The sequence below is a fragment of the Dipodomys spectabilis genome, unplaced genomic scaffold, assembly GCF_019054845.1.
Source record: "Dipodomys spectabilis isolate Male_0828 unplaced genomic scaffold, ASM1905484v1 ptg000097l, whole genome shotgun sequence".
Lineage (NCBI taxonomy): Eukaryota > Metazoa > Chordata > Mammalia > Rodentia > Heteromyidae > Dipodomys > Dipodomys spectabilis.
Window position 1 is genome coordinate 2515424 of NW_024870774.1, and position 21381 is coordinate 2536804.

The following is a 21381-nucleotide window of genomic DNA, read 5'->3' on the forward strand; positions in this document are numbered from 1 at the left end:
TTCATCCATCTCACTTTAAAAAATTATTTATTTTGGTGCCAATATTGTTTGTTTCTTTTGGTGCCAGTACGAGGGCTTGAACTCAAGGCCTCAAGTTCTCCCTTGTCTTTTTCTCTCAAGGCTAGTGCTGTACCACTTCAGATAAGAGTTTCACGGCCTTTCCTGTCCACACTGGCTTTGAACATGATCCTCAGATCTCAGCCTCCTGAGTAGCTAGGATGAGCCATTTGAGCCCCACTACTTCTCACCTTTAAGAAACCTTATTTCCTGAGGTTGACCATGATCAACCTGCACTAGAATGTCTTATGGGGCTGGCAGATGCAGATGTAGAGAATTCTGGGTAGAGGTGGGTCTCAAGTGAGATGTGGTCTCAACTGAGACCTGGTTGGCAGATGGTGGGAAGGAAGACAATGGAGAAACGTCAGCTAAGAAGGTAGAGATTACAGGAAGATGAAGTCAGACTGACAATGGTACTTAACCACAGACTTCAGAGAAGACACACTATCTTCTGTGAAAGTCCTTTGAGTCACCAATCTAGAGTGACCACATGGGTGGTCTCCCTTGACTATCTTTTCTAGGAATCTGTGGGATGTGTGCTTTCCAAGTGGGATCAATAGATCACCAATTGCAAAATCACTCAAAAGGATGGGAAAGGGGGAAGGTGTCATCTATCCTGACGTGGTTCCAAAATTGTCACTCATAGGTATCTAAAGGACTTAGCTCTCAGCTGTTCACCGGGAACCCACCAAGGTATCCACGAGCACCTCAAAGCCCCATAACACACACCTCACAGGACTGATCCAATTTCAGACTTCGGTTTTAATTGCAAAGCTACCCCAGGAGCAAGGCCTGACCATGCTCTCGCAATGTGCTGACTCGCCCAGCCCTTCCTCTGCTTCGGCTACGCCCTGTCCCCCACATCTCCCCACACTGCAGGTTCTCCTCCTCTTCTGGGTGAAGAATTGGGTCAGGCAAGCGTGGGGCCTTGCCCGGAGGAGGAGAACGCACATCCTTCCACCTGGTCTAGATCAGTTGGTTTTTCTTCAGGGAGTTGGAGGAAGCCGTGAGGCTCTCGGTGGTGTCCGGCTCTGGAGGGACAGGGGTGCTCTTCACAGTCTGGGCCAGGGATCCCCCACGGCGAGTGCTGTAGATCTCGGAGCCGGTGCCCTCCAGCAGCTTGGCGACGAAGCCCACCCCTGCGGAGCGCAGCAGGCCGCCGCCGGCGCATGCATACAGCACCGGGTTCACGCTACTGCTCAGGAAGGCCAGCGCGATGAGCACGTTGCGAGCCAGCGTCAGCCGCATCCCCACCGGCCCGGACCTCGGACCCAGGCCGGCCAGCGCGCGGCCTGCCTCGGCCAGGTTCACCATGTGATAAGGCAGCCAGAAAGCGGCGAAGGCCACGATGATGAGCACCACCAGACGGCCAGTTCGGCGACTGCGGCGGAAGCGCCGGGCCTGCAGCCTGCGCCCGATGTCGGAGTAACTGGCCACCACCGCCACGAAGGGCAGCAGGAAGCCGGTGAAGGCCTCGAAGAGCAGGTGGAAGGCTCTGTGCCCATCGCTGGGGTACTTGGGAAAGCAAACCAGACTCTTGTTGTTCAATCCAAAGCTTACTGTGCGGTACCTGAGGACCGGTGTGGCCAGCAAAAAGGACACCAGCCAGATCCCCGCCAGCACCCACCGGACAACCGCCTTGGTGCGCACCTTCTGGGACACAAAGGGACGGGCGACTGCCAGCGAGCGGTCCAGACTCATGGCGGTGATCAGCAGGACGCTGGCATACATGCTGACTCCACAGACGTAGTGGCACAGGAGGCAGCCAGCCAATTTGAACCTCCAGGAGCCGTGGGTCAAGGAATGCAGGAAAAAAGGAGCCGTGAGCAATACAGCCAGGTCAGCCAGTGCTAGGTTCAGCACGAGCAGGGCCGTGACAGAGAGCTTGCGCATCCTTCTCAGGATGCTCCATACCACGAAGCTGTTGCCAGGGAGCCCCACCGCCAGCGCCACTGACAGCAGGACAACAGCCAACAGAGACACGAATCTGACACCTACGGAGAAGGATGCTGCCGAAGACGTAGCGTTTGTGGCCATCTCAGAGACCTGGGAAGTGAGGGTGGATACATGAATGAAAATAGAGAGCCAAAGGTTACCTGGCACCCATGGACACACCATGAATACTATGTCTATGACGAGCACCAGGAGCTCCCAACATATACTGCTACTTCACTGCCAACTGACCTGTCTTAAGGAGATCTGGTGGAGCAGAAAGACTCATTTCCTAACTGGTCCAGGGGCTCCTTCCTGCCCAAAGACCCAATTGCAAAATATACAGCAGCAACAACAACAGTGACAGCACCCATTTCCAGATCTTTTTAAGTCTCTTTCCCTTAGGACACCATGAAACCAGAACCAACTGGGAGCTTTCCTCATCAACCAGTGCTGCACTCCTTGAATGACTAGCTCAATCCTTGCTTCCTGTCAGGCTTTCTGGTCTTCAACCTAATTAACTTTTCCAACCAATCACCTAGTTGCTCTCCCTGGAGATTACCAAGGTACACCATGAACTACAAGGATAAAGAGCAGTTCATGGCTAGATGTTGAAGATAAATCTTCTCAACTCCTTTTACACTGGTGGGCTTTCTTTGGAGATTTTTTTTTACATCTCTCCAGGCTGCATCTACCTTCTACACACACACACACACACACACACACACACACACACACACACACACACACACACACACACACACACACACACGGTCCTAAATACTTACAAGTACCAAGGTACTGATTGGAAGCTGATAATTCTCAGGTGAGAGCAAATGTCATCGATCCCTGGAGGTGTCCCGGTTCCAGGGGCTCTGCCTCAGGTCTGGGTGCTATCAGCTAAATCAGCCAGAGAGGAAGTACCACAGAGCATTGGAGGGGGAAGTCTGTCTTCCTGAAGGTGGGGCTGAAACCCTCACCCCCAAGAGGATAATCTGCATATCAAGCAACTCAAAAGGTAGGTCTCTTCAGGGGTAGGGCTAAATGATAAAAGCCCAGAAAGGGGCAATGAGAGAGGAAAGAGGGGTGCAGGGAATGAGTTGGCTGGGGTGTGGTGTCAAGATGCAGGTCCAGACTAGAGAATTGAACAGAGTAATGAATTCTATAATAGTGAGAGAGGGAAACAAGCTCAGACTGAAAGGCTAGAACTCTGGCATCCAAAAAATTTCTGTATATTTCACTTTAAAATGTTGCTGCACATAATATAGATTTTTAGACTAATGGGAAGTGTAGTTTGAAGCTATGAATAGGTTTTGAGTCTAGGTATGAGTGTGGTATTATGATTTAAAGATCGTATGTCAGTAAACTGATGGGTCAGCACCTTGTTCTTGGCTTCCGTTCAAGTCATGATCTGGGTTATGAAAAGGGGCCATCGCCTGGCACTTTCCATCCCTTTCTTCATTTAGAAGAGTTAGTTTCATTCAAAGTCAACAGTTCTCATTGTCTCTGGTAGGGGCCACAGTCAAAGTGAATTCCTTGATTTCACAGAATGCCAGTTTCTTCTCCTTCCCATAGCCATTTGTCTTGTGGCAACTGTGTGGTTATTTTGCCAAGGCTGAATTTGAGAAATCAGTGCTCAGCAAGTAATTGGTACTTACCACTTATTTCCTACATTTCCACAGTCTTAGGTGGTCCAATTCCACCTTTGTCAGAGAAAAGGTAGAGTGAGCTAAGCTGGGCAGAGCATGAGGAACGGAAGTGAGGGTGTGGAGACAGTGCTGCTTCACAGCAGCCTTGCTACAAGAAGAATCCAGAAACATGGAAAGAAACCATCTGTGACACTGAGAGACCCCTGGCATTCCCATGCTTTCAGTGCTTTCCTACATGCTCTGCATTGAGAAAAGCCTGAGCAGGGTTAGCCTAGTACATGTCAGGCAGAGGATATGATGAAAAGAAGGGTGAAACCACAGCAAGAACTGAAGACAACATTGAGGAAGGGCTTTCTGACCACACCGGGTGTGGAATACATAACAGCGGAAGTTAGGGAACCTTGACCTTAGAGCAGTCTTGGGACAGGAAGAAGCCTGTTTGGGCACAGAGTTCCAGGGCCAACCAGGGTCCCTGACTGGTTGCCCCTCTTCCTCTCTCCAGCTGCTCCCAATCCCATCTTCTTTGAGGGTGTTTTCCCCCACCAAGGACTAGGCACCTTAAGTATCCTTCCTGCCTCCTTAGTTCAAGAGCTCATTCCAACCTCACTTTTAGTGTTTCTGGCATTATTCTGAGGACTAGGTTTCCTTCCCTCTCTTGGCCTCTTTCTGGAAACATGAGCAGTCATTGAAGCAGAGCCTGAGGTAATAGCAAGGTAACTACTTAAGTGAGCAATCTCATTTTCTGGGGGCACTGGATATTTTTAGTGCTAAAACTGAGGACATTCTGGGCTAATTGTACAGATTGGTCATGAGTATGGCCATGGACATCCCCTGAGAAGTACCAGCCATGAGCAGAAAAAGCTAAGGGACAGTACCAAAGCCCTGAATTTAAGCACCAGAGGAAAATGAAAGAAGAGACTGACAGACCGAGACAAAGAGACAGAGAGAGATAGAGACACAGACACAGAGAGACACGGGGGGGGGGGAGAGTATGGGGGAGAAAGTAGATCTAGTAGGGAGAAAAAAGGAAAGATGTCACTTCCTTTGCAATTTCCTTTATTCCAAACATTCCTACCATACCCCATAAAGCCTCATCCCCAACCCTCAAACCCTCTGGCTGAGCAAGCACTGGCTTCTGGACTGCCTCTTAAGTCAAATGTTTTTTCACTGGGGAGGGTCTGATGGCCTGAGAAGTCAGTCTCAGGCTCAACTCCTATGCTATTTGTGTATGCCACTGTGTGTCTCTCCACTGTCCCAACCATAAGCTAAGCAGGAACCCAACACATCTACTTTCTCCTTCCAGACCAGTTTCTTCCTCAGGTAGCCTTTATAGACTCCAGAGGGTCTCACTCCTGCTCTCTTTCCAAAGTCCTATACCTTCCCTTCTCTTTGTCACTTTATTTTCAGAGTGGGTCTATGGATATGCCTAGGAAAACCAGGCAACCTGGGTGGAGAGAGGAAAATGCCACTACCCAGCAGTGACCTGGCCCGAACGGGAACTAGGTGGGTTCAGTACAACTCAAGCATGATGAAGCACCAAACAGCACACTTAAGCCATCATCAAATGGCTTAGCAGTCTATTTCACAATGCTATTGGCAACAAATAAGCAATGCTTGCACGTGGATACCTGCCAGCCTGCAAGCACACAAGGTTTTTTTTTGTTTTGTTTCGTTTTTTAACATAGGCTCTCCTCACCCCTACAATCCCTAGTTTGGTAGAACCTGGGCCTGCCCCAGGTGTATAACAATCCTTCCCAATCCCATCCAAACGGTAATCAGAGAAGAGTCTCAAAGGCTCCACAGTGCTGAGTTCCCGAGGCATGGCAGGTGGTAGGAAAGGGCAGGCCTGGTGGTAGGATTTAGAGTTAAGGATCCCATTCCTGACTGCCCCTCTTCAGGCCGCCCCCAGGGTCTCCATTGCTCCCGCCCTGCCCCATGATTTTCAACCTAGGAGCAGTTCGGAGCTCCATCGTGCCCTCCCGAGAGCGGCTGCTCCCTCGAGCCTCCCCGGAGCCCTCAAAGAGCCGCGTGAGAAAGCGGGGTCCAGCCCGGGGCAGCAGATCTCCGGCGGTAAAGACATACAGCACGGGGTTGACGCTGGAGCTGAAGAAAGCCAAAGCGGTGGTTCCGGCCCGCGCCGCCTGGCCTGCGCCGCCAAGCATGGCCAAGGCCCCTTCAGGCGGAGCCAGGGCTGCCACCGCCTGCACCAGATTGACGGCGTGGTAGGGGGCCCAGAGCAGGCCGAAGGCCAGCACGATGGCGCCCACCATCCGCCCAGCCCGCGTCCGCCGCCGCCCGGAGCCCAAGCGCGCGCTCCGCAGCCGCGCCAGGGTGGCGCCGTAGCAGCCGAGCACCAGCCCGAAGGGAAGGACGAAGGCGGTCAGCGTCTCCAGGCCCAGGTGGGCGGCGGCGTGCGCCGGCGACGGGTGGCACAGCTGGCACACGCGGTCGCCCCAGAGGTGGCGGTAGACGGCTGCTGGGACCGCGAGCAAGAAAGCGGCCGACCAGACTGCCAAGAGCAGGAGGCGGGCCAGGGCCTGGCTGCGCAGCCGGGGCGCCAGGAAGGGCCGGGTGACCGCCAGGCAGCGCTGCAGGCTGAGCAGGCTGGTGAGCAGCACGCTGGCGTACATGCTGATGGCGCACGCGTAGTACACCGCCTTGCAGCCCGCCAGACCCAGCGGCCAGGCCTGCCCCATCAGAAAAGCCACGAAGACCGGCGTGAGCAGCAGCACGGCGCCGTCGGCCAGCGCCAGGTGCAGTACCAGTGTGGCCGCCAGGGGTCGCCCTCGCGCGGGCCGCCAGCCCGCCAAGCTCCACACCACGAAGCAGTTGCCCGGCAGTCCCAGCAGCGCCGCCAGCAGTAGGAAGGCGGTGCCCGTGACCCTCGAGGCCTTCCAGCTCAGCAGAGTCTCGTTCCCCGGAGGACGGTAGCAGACGGACATGCTTCTCTCCTCAGCGGAGCTGGAAAGCACTAAAGAGGGCAATTCAGGGTTGAGACTGATGCCCACATTACCTCCAATGTTAGGTGAGAGCGGACCCACTCACCACTTCCCCTGCAGCATGCTTCCTCCAGGACGCACATTTGAGTCTAGATCCCTTGCTCTCTGAATGTCAGCTGACCTCCTCCACTCCTGACACCTTCCCAGAGCCCAGGGATACCAGCCCCACCCAGTCCTCAGACCAAACGGTCACTATCTCCACTTCCACCCCTCTCTGGCCTGGCCCTACTTTGTTCAGCCCAGCCCTTGTATACTTCAGGGCAATGGTGGATAGTGAGAGTACCAGGGCATGGGCAGATCTACTTACCCAGCTGGGAACAGGCAGAGTTGGGGGCCTAGGGAGGCTGAAAGGTGAAGCAGCAGTGTGTGAGGTGCCTGTTCCTGTCACATTTGGAGAGGGTGAGGCAAGAATGCAGAGGGACAAGATGGTACTCATCCTGAACCTTTCCTAAGGCCCCTCCTTCACCCTACTGCTTCCCATCACTAACAGGCCCAGGCATGTGGGAGCCCGCCTCCCTAGGAAACAGGAAAAGCTGAAGGGATGCAGATAAGGTGTCCTGGCTGTGGAGGGGAGTGAAGCAGTCTGCTGAAGCCTGACCCTGGGCCTGCTCTCACCCACCCCACTTGCCCATCTCTGACTGCAGTCCTTCCAGCCCCTTTTATAGTACTTATGTTCTCCACAGAGAAGGTGACAACTCACTTTCCTAGCTGCCATCTTCAGCCTCTGCTGAGACCCTTTTTCCTACCTCCTAGCCTACCTTCGCCTATCTTTTGCTTTGGACCCTGTTCAAATCCTCTATCCTTTGGGCTTTCATTGGGCTGTCAATGCCAGTTTTTCAGTGGAAGGCATGGTGGTAATAGTGTCCTGGGGTAAACAAGATATGCATGAAGGTAAAGGGGCTGATAGTGTGGTTAAGAAGTCAAAACGTAACCATGAAGCCAATTACTGAGCTGTGCCCAGATAGGGAAGGAGGGAAGGAGGGAAGGGAGGACACATAGAGAAAAGAAACACTTTCTTCTTGACATCGGGCAGACTGGGAATGAGATTTTAGAGGGGCCTGCAGATCAGTAGGGTAGGGGGAAGGGGAAGGCATCTGCCCAGTCAACAGACAGAACTGGGCTTCCTTAGGAACAAGGACACTGGGAGCATTCAGTTTGATTTCCCCCAGAGTAGAGCCTGAGATAAGGACTCAGGTGGGATAGGCTATCCTTTATTTGGAAGGTCAAATGAGAAAGCAAGAGGGAGGGAGAAGATTAAGTTGGGAAGAGGAAAGCCAGTAAGAGCCTTTGAGAGGCATTAGCAACCTCTAAGAAGTGTATGGAGGAGCTGGGTAGGTGGCTCAGTGGTAGAGCGCTTGCCTTGCATGCATGAGGCCCTGGGTTCAATTCCTCAGCACCACATAAGCAGGAAAAAAAGCTGGAAGTGGTGCTGTGGCTCAAGTGCTAGAGCGCCAGCCTTGAGCTGAAGGACAGCACCCAGGCCCAGAGTTCAGGCCCATGACCAGACCCCCCCCCCCAAAAAAAGTGTATGGAATGTCTGAGACAAAAGAGGCTTGACCCATTGTTTGAAGATTGTTCAAGAGGCACAATGCCACTCCACTTGTCCTTGAACTTGTAAGCATTTGAATTATCCACTGAAGCTCCTAACGCACACACCTCAAAGCAATGGTAGAACAGTTCCCATGAGACAGTGCCTCATAATATCCCCAAATAGGGCCATTTGGGGAGTTTGAAGAAACACTAAATGCCAGAGCAATGCATCTGTTTACGGAGTGGACCTGCAGAGTGGGCTGCAGGTGTCCTCCCCATAGACAGGAAGATGAGATGTTCTACCCATCCTCCACCACAAAGCATCAGAGCAGAGTTTATGTGGCTTTAACAAGTTTGGTTTAGGGTTTGGAGCAACAACCCAAACATCTTTTTCCATGCCTTGCTTAGAAGCAAGTCTGCATGGGAAATGCTGCTGTCTGGGTCACAGAGCAGTCAAGGCACTTTGTTTTTCAGCCAGGACCCAGAAAGCAAGGTGGGGAACTGGGAGAGCCTATACAGAGGCTACCAGGGCTGGTATTGGTAGAAAGATGGATCCTGATCAATCCTTCCCACACTGCTTTCACAGTGCTAGCCTCTCATTTCCTCCAAGCTCTACCCAAGCTCCCACCTCTTCAATTGTTTTCTTCACTAAGGCTGCAGCTTATGATTTCCCCAGTAGGTGGCAGCACACACACACACTGCAGACCACATGTAACGCAGCTTCTCTAAAGGTGAGAACCACAAACTTGTCACTGGAAATTTCTAAAGATATTAAAAACTAGAGGTCACATTCTGTTTTCTTTACATAGCTCCAATTTACTCTCACCAAACACACTCATGCTTCTATGGATGTGCTTGGCCATCCTACTTCCAACACCCCTCCAAGTCCCTCCTCCTTCCCTCCCCCTTGGACTCTGTCCTTACTGGCCAGGCATAAGGGGGCCAGAGTCCAGGCTTGAGTCATTTCCTACCTCACCAAGGTCCTAGCTTTGTAACAGAAAAATAACACTTTAGCCCCTGCACAGCAGACAATCACCCGACTCTGAAGCCACGGGGAAGCAACTCTCCCACTCCTTCCCTCTACCATGGAGTATCTCTCAGCCTTAAATCCCAATGGCCTACTGAGGTAATTTCTAATCCTCCTCTCTATATATTAATACTAGGGATACCGGCAGGTGGGACAGCAAAACATTCAGCCCCTAGGAGTCTTACTTCCTATCCTCCTCTCCACTCTACAGGTCTGTCCCAACTCATGAGCCACTACTCCCCACCCCAATTCTATAACCTCTTTGGCTTATCTGAAAATCTAGGACCCTCCCTAAGTCCTTCAGCCATCCCACCCCTAGAATTACCACACCCCTCACCCCATCTGGACCTTTCCTTCCCAACTACCAGGTCAGTGTCTAACATTAGCTCGGAGTTAGGCCGAAGGGTCTGGACTTCAGCTCCACCACCCCAGCGACCTTTCCGTGTTTGTGACCACAAGCGGACAATCCGGAAAGGCCTGACAGCAGCCACTTATGGGGAATTGCTAGATAAGGTGAGTGAGGCAACTTCTTGGGTGACTGCAGTAGAGGCAGACAAAGGACTAGAATAGTGACAGCCTAGAATGATGGTATAGAAGGGGTTGAGGTCACATAACTTTCAAATATAGGGGACAAGCCCCGTGAACCACTGCATTTGGGTAAATTTTTGTGTGTATGGCAATTCTGGGGCTTAAATTCAGGGCTCGGGTGCTGTCCCTGAGCTCCTTTTGCTAAAGTCACACTTCACTCCTGGCTGTTTTAGTTTATTGGAGGTATTTCTCACAGACTCTTCTGCCTGGGCTGGCTTCAGTGATCTTCAGATTTCAGCCTCCTGAGTAGCTAGGATTATAGGCAAGAGCCACTGGTGCTTGACAATTTATTTTCTTTGGGAGTAATGAAGCAGTGGGAAGAGCTGGAAGGATGGAATTCAGAAGTCAATATAAAAAGGTGATTTGTATGAAAATTCAATCCAAATTGGTTTTGCTACTTCCTGCCAAACCTTGGAGCTCTTCAACTTTTAACAAAACCTGTTTATCTGTACAATGGAAATGAGATACCTTATAGTGTTATTAAAGGAATAAAAGCAGGCATACAAAAATCCTCAGATACCTGGCACACAGTAAGGCCTTCAAAAAGTTAGAAACGGGGGCTGGGAAGGTGGCTCAGTGGTAGAGCGCTTGCCTTGCATGCTCGAGGCCCTGGGTTCGATTCCTCAGCACCACATAAGCAAAAAGAAAAAAAAAAAGGCCAGAAGTGGCGCTGTGGCACAAGTGGTAGAGCGCTAGCCTTGAGCTGAAGAGCTGAGGGAGAGCCCCCAGGCCCAGAGTTCAGGCCCCACGACCAGACCCAGAAAAAAAAAAAAAGTTAGAAACGCTGGAAATAGTTGTGGAGAACTAAGAGTAGGAAAGGGTGGTATGATATTGTAGGTGGATGTTTTTCAAAAGATCTTAGTACAGATTGTTTTTCTGGATGGTATCTAAAGTTGCTCAGTCCGGTCTGAATCCCTGGGCTCAAGCATAGCATCTAGTTTGGCTCCTAGCTAGATTTTTGAATTCCAAACCAGCAGGAGTCTTGGCTTAGAGGGAAAGAAGAGGAGGGGAACATAGAGAGCTGCCACCTTTCAAAGGGAGAGCACCAGAAAGTTGAGTTGGTGTATCAACCAGTGCCTAGGGGTGACTGATGGATATTGGGCAACTAAAAAGAGACCATGGGTTAATTGCCCTCTCCCTCCTTCTTCTTGCTGTGGTACAGGCACAGGAGATGCTGCTGCTGCATGGAGTGCTAACATTGGTGCTGGAGGAGGATGGAACTGCAGTGGAGAGTGAAGACTTCTTCCAGATGCTGGAAGATGACACATGCCTGATGGTGCTGGAGCAGGGGCAGAGCTGGAGTTCCACCAAGGTAAAGCCCATGCTGGGATAGTTACCAAACTTTTCAGTCTCTTCCAAGCTTCTCTAGCCTAACTCTGATCTTGGAGGCAGAAGAACTGGAAACGCTATGGAGTTGTCAAACGCATCATGTAGCAGATGTCTGGGGATATGGGGATCTGACCTAGTATCAAGGGGTTGGTGGGAGCTATCAGTGAATGCGGGTCTACTGCACTGATGGGAGTATCCTACAGAGCAGGGTGCTGACATATGGCCTGGGCCGAGAAAAACCGAAGCACAGCAAGGACATCGCACGCATCACCTTTGACGTATACAAGCAAAGTCCCCGAGACCTCTTTGGCAGCCTGAATGTCCAAGCCACATTCTATGGACTCTACTCCATGAGTTGTGACTTTCAAGGAGTTGGTCCCAAGAAAGTACTCAGGTCAGAGATCAACAAATATACAACTCCATCTTTTACAGCTATCCTTGTAATTCCATCTCCTGTACTCACTTATCAAGCTAGCTCTCCCTTATGCAAACCTCCCAGCCCCTAGCTACACTGCCTCTTCTGTGTTCCCCTAATTATCTGCTTTTTTGTGTGTGTGTCTGCCTTTCAGAGAGCTCCTTCGTTGGACCTCCTCACTGTTACAAGGCCTGGGCCATATGTTGCTGGGAATTTCCTCCACCATTCGCCACATAGTGGAGGGGGCTGAGCAGTGGCACCGGCAGGGTCGCCTCCATTCTTACTGAGGTGCTGAGCTTCTAGCCTGACTCATTCCATGAGATACATTGAGAAGATTATGACATCATGCTTTGGGACCTGCAGATAGTGAAAGCTAGATAACTCACTTGATTTTTTCCCCACTGTCCTCTGATCCCACTTAACAGAACCTGTCAGCATAGTTCCTTACTCCTCTAGTCTGTACCTTTTTCTGAAGAATGCTGTTTTACATGTATCTCCACCCTCCCGCCCGCTCTGAAAGGCCACAAACCTATCCTCACATATCCCAATCCTATCCTGACTGTTGCTACCTCTAGATCCATACTAACTCCTAAGATCCCCAAGCAATGATAGCCCTGACATTACCTGAAGATTTCTTATCTTCATATTTTTCTCCTAAAAAAGAAAAACATTTCCAATAAAAACATAAAAATGTTTACCAATGATTTTTTTAAAAAACAGGATTTGGCTATGTGGACCAGGCTGGCTTCAAACTAAATTCTCCTTATGTTAGGATTAGATATATGGACCACAATCCACAATCCAGTAACAGTTTTCTTTTTGTGGAACCTGGGCATGAATTTAGGAGCTTGTACTTGCTAGGCAGGAGCTCTACTACTAAGCCACACCCCAAGCTTTTTCTGTATTGGCTATTTTTTGAGATAGGGGCTTGCTTTCTACTTGTGTGCCTGCCTGGACTGTGATCCAACTATTTTAAGCTTCTCATCATAGATAGAATGACAGTTTTTGCCATTGAGAAGGAGTCTCATAAACTTCACTATTCAGGTTGACTCTGAGTTGTGATTCTCCCAATCCCAGGCTTCCAAGTAGCTATGATTATAAGCATGAGCCACCAGTAACCTGCTCAAGTAAGATTTTTGACTCCAACTTTAACCAGGAAGGTATGGAATGGGTACTCCTCCTTTGACTTCCTCTTCAATACCCATTCCCAGAACCCAGGGCCTCAGTCTTCAAGTATTGAGTTGAATGCCTTCTTCCGCTTGGCGACTGCACTCTGCTGCTCTTCCCAAGCTGCCCGTCGCTTCAAGAAGGTAGTCAAGGCCACATTTCGAGCAACATGGTGGCCAAAAGGGTCTTTTATTAGCTCTTGGTTCTGCTCTCCTGCAAAGAGAGTCACTCATGTTTAGTGCTTTTCATGCTCAGACAGATTCTACTTGGGATGAAGGTCCCTCCATTTCCCCCCAGCTCTGGGGCTGCCACTGAGATAGGTGAAAATGTTACTATCAAAACGAAAGAACCTGCAGGTGGGGAGCACAAAGGACTGTATAATCAATCAGCAGAGAAGAATATAGGACTGGGAATGTGGCTTAGTGGTAGAGTGCTCGCCTTGCATGCATGAAGCCTTGGGTTTGATTCTTTAGTACTACATAAACAGAAAAAGCCAGAAGTGGCACTGTGGCTCAAGTGCTAACATTGAGCCAAAGAAGCTCAGGAACAGTGCCCAGGCTGTGTTCATGCCCCCAGACTGGCACAGACACACACATACACACACACACACACGGCAAACTAATAACCCATGACCAAGACCACCCTAGCTATCTGGGAAAGTTTGAAAAATACTAAAGAGAGACACTAGTACTCACCCAACTCAGCAGCAATTTCCTTCCGTGCCCCCAAAGCTGCTCCACTCCAGATGGCATCTAGCACACGGCTGCCATGGCGGCTACAGGCCAGAGACACATACTGTCCCTGCATTGAGACAAGCAAAGTCCTTCTCGGGACATGCACAAAAGTGCTTGGGGGGAGGCAGGGAATAAAGTTTCAGAAGAATTTAGAAGGAAAGTCAAAACAATTTAGGGACTTGTATCCCATTCTTGATTTTGAAGGTATAGTGCTGGGGGAAGTTAATTTTCTTTAAATGTTTGAAGGAAATCAAGCAGAAGTTAGAGGCCTCACCTTCAGAGTCTGTAACACACGGCGACGCTGCTTGCGTGTCACAGAAGGGCTGACCAGGATGGCATCAAGTACATGGGAGCCAGCAGGGCTTTGGGCCAGAGCCACAAGCTGTGGTCCTGTCAAGGCACCTAAACTTCGAAGAACAAGACTAGGGGTGGAGAAGTGCAGCAGATGCTGGAGCAGTAGAGACCCAAGTACAGTTACTTCCCCCAGAACCCTGGCTGAGGCCATGTCCACCTGAAAGAAAATACAGAGGTAAGAAATCAAGGATTGGAAGTGTAGCTCTGCTGGGCTTCAGAGCCAACCAAGGGATAAAAGTGTCAGACATCGCCGGGCGCTGGTGGCTCACGCCTGTAATCCTAGCTACTCAGGAGGCTGAGATCTGAGGATCGCGGTTCAAAGCCAGCCTGGGCAAGAAAGACCGTGAGACTCCTATCTCCAATAAACCACCAGAAAACCGGAAGTGGCGCTGTAGCTCAAGTGATAGAGCGCTCGCCTTGAGCTGAAGAGCTGAGGGACAGCGCCCAGGCCCAGAGTTCAAGCCCCACGACCGACCAAAAAAAAAAAAAAAAAAAAAAGTGTCAGACATCAAGTTTGAGTCCAGTCTCCATTAACAAAAGAAAAAATAAGAATCAAGATGCAGATGGATGAGTGCATCCCCAGGATGAGGTCATCACTTGGATGATTTCAGAAACCTCTTCATTCTTTCTCAAGGTGCTGCCCAAGGCCTGGCCTCCCAATTAGTCTCCTTCCTTCCTCACCTGGTGCTCTGCAGGCACTGCCCCCTCCTCCTCCATTAGTTCATAGTACACCTCATAAGCTGTCAACGTGGCAAAGAGAGGCACACAGGCTACTTGTCGGGATGAGGGTTCTGCACAGTGGAATGCCTAGAAGGAAGATAAACAGTAGCAACTCAACTTTCTTTTTTTTTTTTTTTTTTGGGTCCGGTTGTGGGGCCTGAACTCTGGGCCTGGGCATTGTCCCTCAGCTCTTCAGCTCAAGGCTAGCGCTCTACCACTTGAGCCACAGCGCCACTTCCTGCTTTTTTTTTTCTTCTTGCTTATGTGGTGCTGAGGAATCGAACCCAGGGCCTCAGGCATGCAAGGCACGCGCTCTACCACTGAGCCACCTTCCCAGCCCCAGCAACTCAACTTTCTAGACAGGAAAAACATTCAGGAAGAATGAGATGGCCTAAAACATTCTACGAGAAAATAAGTTCCCTGAGAACAGATTCTCATCTTCCTTGCTTTGTACCCCGATTCTATGCATGTATCAGAAGCTGAATAATCATGTACTCATCAAACTTCTCTCTCGGTCTGGGAGACAATTTTCATTCCAGGACTAAAATGAAGATTAGAATGAGATGGCTCTTGGAATTCACTTTTCCCTTTATCTGTGAACTTCCTTGGCATTAGACCTCTTGGGTCCAGATTTTGTAAGTCCTAACTGGTAGACTTAGACTAAGGGTATCAATAGGTTTCAAGTAATACTCACTTACCTCCAACAACCGCTGCAAGACCTGGGCTTGGTGAGCCCCAACTCTGCGGCAGGCCCCTACCAAGGCAACAACTACACCTGGATGACCCTGGGCCAACACAGCTTCCAGGGCAGGGCTCAGTTCTTCAAACACACAGGACAACTGAAAGGAAATAGGGGATGAAAAATCTTTGACAGGATGGTAATGATAGGCTGTATTAATGAAAAAAAAATCTTCCTACTGAAAATAACAAAGCGCTGGATAAAACACAAAAAAGCAATGTTAATGTCAGGACTGTTTTGTTAGGTAAGGCCTAGGAACAAAAAGGCAGTCATAGAGGTGCCACCTCACATAGGTAAAGGACATTTTTTTACTTTTATTTTTTGTCAATTGTGGGGCTTGAACTCTGGGCCTAGGCATTGTCCCTGAGCTTTTCAGCTCTACCACTTCAGCCACAGCGTCACTTCTGGTTTTCTGGTGGTTTATTGGAGATCAGAGTCTCACGGACTTTCCTTGTCCGGGCTCGCTTTGAACTTTGATCCTCAGATCTCAGTCTCCTGAGTAGCTAGGGTTACAAACCCAGCAGCCAGCTGGGAAAGGACTTTTTTTATTTACTTGTTTTTATATCAGTCCTGAGATTTGAATTCAGGGCCTGAGGACTGTCCTTTAGCTTTTTTGCTCAAGACTGGCACTCTACAACTTGAGCCACAGCTCTACTTCTAGCTTTTTTGGGTGATTAACTGAAGATAAGAGTCTTGCAAACTTTCCTGCACAGGCTGGCTTCAAGCTACAAATCTCAACCTTCTGAGATTAACTAGGATTACAGGTATGAGCCACTGGCACCCAGAAGAGAAGCCTCTTTGTAGATGTAAGGGAAAACTAAGTAAGAGAGGACTGGAATTAAACTGCCCTTCCACTCCAAATCCAAACCCATGAAACCCACAGGAAAGCCACCACAGTGCTAAGCAGCAAAGGTAAAGAGAACCTATGACATTAGCCAAGTGCTCATATGGCCATGTAACTAAGTGCTTACAGTCTGGGGAGGCCATACAAGTTTAAGCTTCAAATGTGAATTAAGGGGGCTGGGAAGGTGGCTCAGTGGTAGAGCGCTTGCCTTGCATGCATGAGGCCCTGGGTTCGATTCCTCAGCACCACATAAGCAAAAAAAAAAAAAAAAAAGCCAGAAGTGGCGCTGTGGCTCAAGTGGTAGAGTGCCAGCCTTGAGCTGAAGAGCTGAGGGACAGCGCTCAGGCCCAGAGTTCAAGGCCCATGACCAACAAATGTGAATTAAGCTCATCTCCTAAGTGGACAAAGTGGCATACAACCCTGTAATCATAGCATTTGGAACTAAGAGGCAGAAAGATCATGAGTTTGAGGCCAGCCAGCCTAGGTTACATAGTTAGGGACTGTCTTAAAAAAAAGAAAAAAGAAAAAATCAGGTGCTAATAGCACCCCCTGCTTCCTAGTTTCTTTTCTAAGGGCAAGCCCAAGGTTAGAAAAATGGAGGGTCCTTCATCCCAAGTAGAATCTGATCATATGAGCATGGGTGGCACTAAATATGAGTGGTTCCCCCTACAGAGGAGCAGAACAGGAGCCTGGAATGCTAGATACTCAAGAGGCTGAGACGTGAGGATTGCTGTTCAAAATCAGCCCAGGCAGGCAACATGAGAATCTTAAAATCCAATTAACCATCAAAAGGCTATAAGTAGTAATGTCACTTAAGTGGTAGAACACAAGCCTTGAGCAAAAAATCTAAGCAAGAGTACAAGGCCCTGAGTTCAAGCCTCAGTACTGGGACCACCATCCCCCAATATTTTTTTTAAATTAAAAGTTGGAGACATGGTTAAAGTAGTAGAGGGTTGCCTAGTAAGCATGAGACCCTGAATTTAAACCCCAGTACCTTCAAAATAAATAAATAAATAAAGCTACACACAAATTTCATTGGCCAAAGCATGATAGCACATACCTCTAATTCAGGAGGCTGTTTTAGGAGGATCATGGTGTGATGCCAGTTTAGGTAATAAATTAGCAAGGTCCCATTCACAATAAATAAGCAGGGCATGGTGGTTCATAACTATAATCCCAACTATTCAGAAGGCACAGGTAAGAAGTTTGTGGTCCAAGGCCACCACAAAGCAAAGTAAGCACCAGACACTTACCTGGACATTGTGGTGGCTCATACCAGTAATCCTACTAAGGAGGCTAAGATCTGAGGATCATAGTTCAAAGCCAGCCCAGGCAGGAAAGTCTATGAGACTCTTATCTCCAATAAACTACTCAGAAAAAGCTAGAAGTGGTAGAACACTAGCCTTGAGCACAGACAGGCTCAGGGACAGAGCCCAAGCCCTGAGTTCAAGCCCCAGGACTGGCAAATAAATAAATAAAGCACTAGACCCTATCTGAAAACTACTAAAGCAAAACAAAAACAAACAAAAACGCTAGGAACATGGCTCAAATGATGAGTGCCTACCTATCAAGCATGAAGTTCTGAGTTCAAACCCAGTACCACCAAAAAAAGCCAGTCTCTTACTGGTAGTCCCATCTCTGGCAGGAGAACATTTTTATCTTATACTCTGGCAAACCTTCAGGTACAACTTTATAGGGCAAGGGCAATGAGCAACACACTGTTAGACATACATAGGCACATACTAAGTAAGACCCAATGAAAAGAAGAGTAGAAAGAGACTCCTCCAGATTTCTAACTCACCAGCTCAGGAGAAGTGACTGCATCCAATAAGCGTTGCAAAGGGAAGTTAGCAATGGGATGTGCAGCCAAGGTCAGCAGCTGACCCTGGAAGTGATCTTCAAAGAGACTCTGGAGCTTTGGGGGCTCTAACACCAACAGCACCTGTTCTAGGAGTCTGGAGCTTGTCTGATCCTGAAGAAACATCAGTAGAGGGCTGAAAATAAAAAAGGAATCAAGAAGTTTTAACTCTACTTCATGTAAAACAGTTACACCCTACACCTGACTCATTCTACACAGCTAGTCAATCCCAAAGTTAAGCCATACCTTCTGTCTGCTGAGGAACTGCGAGTACCCAGATAGCCAATCACAGCACTGCAGAGATGGGCACAAAACTGGGGCAGTTTGCGGTGTAAGATATGTAAGGCCACTTGAAGACAGAAGCTAGAGATCTTGTCAGTGATAAACACTGTAGGGAGAAGGCAGAAATGATTTTGTATCTACATGGATACAAAATGTCCACAAAGAATGCTTTGCAAGAACAAACCACAAGTTTGAAGAAGAGGAATGACCTTAAGGGCCTTGCTTGGCAGCAATCTCCAGCAAAGTATTTCCAAGACCATCTTCTTACTTCCCTCCTTACCAGCAATGTCTTTCAGAAAGCAAGAGCTCAGGTCCTGAAGGCAATTCAAGAAGGTTTCTGGGACTTCAAAATCAGCAGGCTTACATTCCCGAGCTGAGGTCCTGTGTGCTTCTGAAAGAAGATCAAGCATATTTGCAGTGATGAGATCACAAACTGCTATCCAGGAAGGAGAACACCACAGGATGACTGACCTGAGATAATGTTTCTGTTTCAACTTTTCTAAGAAACTTTAACCAGCTCACCCGGGGTCCACAAAATTTAACTCAAACTCCTCAACCAGGTATGTTAAGAGTAGTCCAAAATCAGATCTCATTTAAACATCTCAGGTTGAGTACAATGTTGAACTTCTGTAACCCCTGATAGTCAGGAGTGGGTCAGAGGCAAGCCCAAGGCAAATTCAAGCCAAACTAAAACAACAGAAAACCATGGGGCTAGGAAGGTGGCCCAGTAGTAGAGTGCTTGTCACACATGTATGAGGCCCTGGGTCCGATTCCTCAGCACCACAAAAGCAGAAAAAGCCAGAAGCGGTGCTGTGGCTCAAGTGGTAGAGCACTAGCCTTGAGCTGAGGAGCTGAGAGACAGCACCAGGTCCAGAGTTCAGGCTCCACAACCAACAAAAAAAAAGAAAAGAAAACCTTGAAACTCTGAAAAACAAGCTATAGCAAAAAGGGCTTAAGGTATGGCTCACGCTGTAGAGTAATGCCTAGCAAGAACAAGGCCCTGAGTTCAACCCTTGCTAACACCAAATAAACTCTAACCTTATTTTCAAGAGTTTCTCAAAATGAAGGTCACACACTAGACTCAAGTGGCTCACACTTGCAATCCTAGCTACTCAAGAGGCCAAGATTTAGAGGTTCTAAGTTCAAGGACAGCCATAGACAGAAAAGTAGACTCCATCTCCAAAATAACTAGCAAAGAACAAGACTAGAGGCATGGCTCAAGTGGTCAAGCTGCATGTAAGCTAGTAAGCATGAGACTGAGTTCAAACTCCAGTATTGCCCTAAATGAAGGCATAAGTAAATAAACAAATAAATATGATGATGTAGATCATAAGTTGTGACTGTATGATATAATCAAGTTAATGATTTTAATCAGAATTCTTAAACTAGAACAGACTAAAATTTTAAAAAGAAATAAAATAATCAGAGTGGGTTGCACACAGTAAGGGTGTTGCCTCCTGAATTTTACCTGAGTTCAATATGTGTATATAGACACACACTAAGTCAAGGTTGTGTTTTTTGTTTTCTATTACTGAAGAGCGAGATCACTATCTCAAGGCCTCATACTTAGTAGGCAAGTTGGCTATCACTTAAATCATGCCTGCAGCTCTTAGTCATATTTTAAAACGATTTTTTTTTACTGTGGTTATGGTATTAAAAAAAAATTAGGTACTAGTGGCTCATGATTGTAACCTTAGCTACTCAGGAGGCTGACACCTGAAGGGGCGTGGTTTGAAGCCAGCTTAGGTAGAAAAGTTGACTAGAATTCATCTCCAAAATAATCAGGAAAATACAAGGATGGAGTCAGCTTCCAAGGTTCAAGCATCAGCTTTGTGAGCAAAACCAAGAGAGAGCAGAGTGTTGAAGCCTGATTTCAGGCAGTAAGTTCAAGCCCCAGTCTCAGCACACACAGTCTGAAATATATTGCTGTAATGAAGCATCTCCCCTCCTTCCTTCTCCTGCCATATTAACAGCTGTCCCCTAAACGCATAGTGTGCATACACTCTATGCATACACTCATCACTGGTCTAAACTCTGCCATAATTCCTCGGCTAATTCAAGACCAAGTTCCTCCAAGAAGACTTAATCTGCTTATTCTCTTCTTTAGAACTACCAAGTCCTTTCCTACCAAGTCCACTTCCCTTTCTTATACTTACTAGATGATTGGGAACCTCGGTGCCTGGTTCTCTCAGATTCCAGAAGAGTCCCGCCTAAGACCTGTAGGAGAGTTCTGACCACGAAGCTGCCATGAGTGTCTCCACAGTAGAAAAGAAAATCATCAGATACCTCGGAAGCTAGTCCCAGGACCAACTCCTCCAAGCTTTCCAAGACACCATCCTTCCCCTGCTCCTCTTCCTCCTCCTCCTCTTCCTCCTGCTTGGCGGGCCTCTCCAGCAACCGAGGCAGCTGCAGCAAAGCACTTTGCAACACATGGACCCCACACCGATGACAGGCCACAATACGCAAGTTGGAGCGCAGAGCCGCCCATATTCGACACAGTGGCTTCAAAGGACTGAATCCCAACAGTTCTTGCAACATCTCACTGCCAGTCCTGTTCGTGGCCAAGGCCAGGGCTTGAGCCTCCACTTCTTTCAAAATATTGTGCACCATCAGCTCTAGAAACGCGAAAAGAAAAGAACTATTTAAAACAGATGGGAAAGAGGAAAACTATGTTTCATTGTTGAAATTCGGGACGAAGGGCAAAGACCGAGGAAGAGGGCATGAGACATAAAACTCGAGTTCCCACGCCCCAGGGACCCAAGAGAGTCCCCTACCCGGCGGGTCCTGGATTTTATGCTGTTGGCTGGAACCCCGCCCCTAACCTCGCTCTTCCCCGGCCTCCGGGGCGTCTTTCAGCGTGGACAGCGCCCGTCGGAAATATCCCAGAGCTTCGGGGCTCAGATGCGGAAGGGCATCCGGAGTCGGCTCTGCCTGCCGGTCCGCAGGCGCGCGGGAGTGCCGCCCGCGGCCCGGCGGAGGGCGCCCCGACCCCCGGGCTCCGCGTCCTCGTTTGCTGCCAGCAGGGAAGCGGCGCCCCGAGTGGGGAGGAGAGCGTGGTCCCAACCCCATGTGTGCTGTGGAATAAGCGGTTCTCACGCCGCCCAACGCGAGCCGGGTCCTGACGGACTTCCGAGACGCCCGGCGCGCTCCGCGTGAC

General features: G+C 49.0%; 4 protein-coding genes across 4 annotated transcripts; 1 reads left to right on the forward strand and 3 right to left on the reverse strand.

The window, feature by feature from the left end:
• Positions 1–805: 805 nt before the first annotated feature.
• On the reverse strand, positions 806–2905 carry Ltb4r (leukotriene B4 receptor). Its single transcript, XM_042686341.1, has 2 exons — positions 2778–2905; positions 806–2103 (listed from the first exon to the last, which is right to left on the reverse strand). Exon 2 carries the CDS (start codon positions 2092–2094, stop codon positions 1024–1026), a length of 1071 nt encoding a protein of 356 aa, XP_042542275.1. The 5' UTR covers positions 2095–2103; positions 2778–2905; the 3' UTR covers positions 806–1023.
• Positions 2906–5503: 2598 nt separating this feature from the next.
• Ltb4r2 (leukotriene B4 receptor 2) lies at positions 5504–6580 on the reverse strand. The gene has a single exon (XM_042686340.1). It carries the CDS (start codon positions 6578–6580, stop codon positions 5504–5506), a length of 1077 nt encoding a protein of 358 aa, XP_042542274.1.
• Positions 6581–9138: 2558 nt separating this feature from the next.
• Positions 9139–12228, forward strand: Cideb (cell death inducing DFFA like effector b). Its single transcript, XM_042686344.1, has 5 exons — positions 9139–9293; positions 9563–9707; positions 10945–11094; positions 11315–11505; positions 11681–12228. The coding sequence occupies exons 1-5, from the start codon at positions 9253–9255 to the stop codon at positions 11811–11813; spliced, it is 660 nt and encodes a 219-aa protein (XP_042542278.1). The 5' UTR covers positions 9139–9252; the 3' UTR covers positions 11814–12228.
• A 70-nt stretch (positions 12229–12298) lies between these two features.
• Nop9 (NOP9 nucleolar protein) lies at positions 12299–21345 on the reverse strand. The gene is made up of 10 exons (XM_042686339.1): positions 21047–21345; positions 20381–20839; positions 18505–18615; positions 18189–18330; positions 17886–18078; positions 15200–15340; positions 14463–14588; positions 13702–13938; positions 13389–13494; positions 12299–12906 (listed from the first exon to the last, which is right to left on the reverse strand). The coding sequence occupies exons 1-10, from the start codon at positions 21291–21293 to the stop codon at positions 12749–12751; spliced, it is 1920 nt and encodes a 639-aa protein (XP_042542273.1). The 5' UTR covers positions 21294–21345; the 3' UTR covers positions 12299–12748.
• Between the last annotated feature and the right edge of the window lie 36 nt (positions 21346–21381).

Bases quoted from the DNA above. Each gene is read 5' to 3' on its own strand.
- Ltb4r (XM_042686341.1), bottom strand. From the start codon at position 2,094: ATGGCCACAAACGCTACGTCTTCGGCAGCATCCTTCTCCGTAGGTGTC.
- Ltb4r2 (XM_042686340.1), bottom strand. From the start codon at position 6,580: ATGTCCGTCTGCTACCGTCCTCCGGGGAACGAGACTCTGCTGAGCTGG.
- Cideb (XM_042686344.1), top strand. From the start codon at position 9,253: ATGGAGTATCTCTCAGCCTTAAATCCCAATGGCCTACTGAG. The intron at 9,294-9,562 runs GTAATTTCTAAT...CCCAACTACCAG, and splicing joins AATCCCAATGGCCTACTGAG to GTCAGTGTCTAACATTAGCT. The intron at 9,708-10,944 runs GTGAGTGAGGCA...GCTGTGGTACAG, and splicing joins ATGGGGAATTGCTAGATAAG to GCACAGGAGATGCTGCTGCT.
- Nop9 (XM_042686339.1), bottom strand. From the start codon at position 21,293: ATGGGGTTGGGACCACGCTCTCCTCCCCACTCGGGGCGCCGCTTCCCT. The intron at 18,331-18,504 runs GTAAGGAGGGAA...TTCTCCCTACAG, and splicing joins CTTTCTGAAAGACATTGCTG to TGTTTATCACTGACAAGATC. The intron at 15,341-17,885 runs GTGAGTTAGAAA...ATTTCCTTTCAG, and splicing joins CAGTCACTTCTCCTGAGCTG to TTGTCCTGTGTGTTTGAAGA.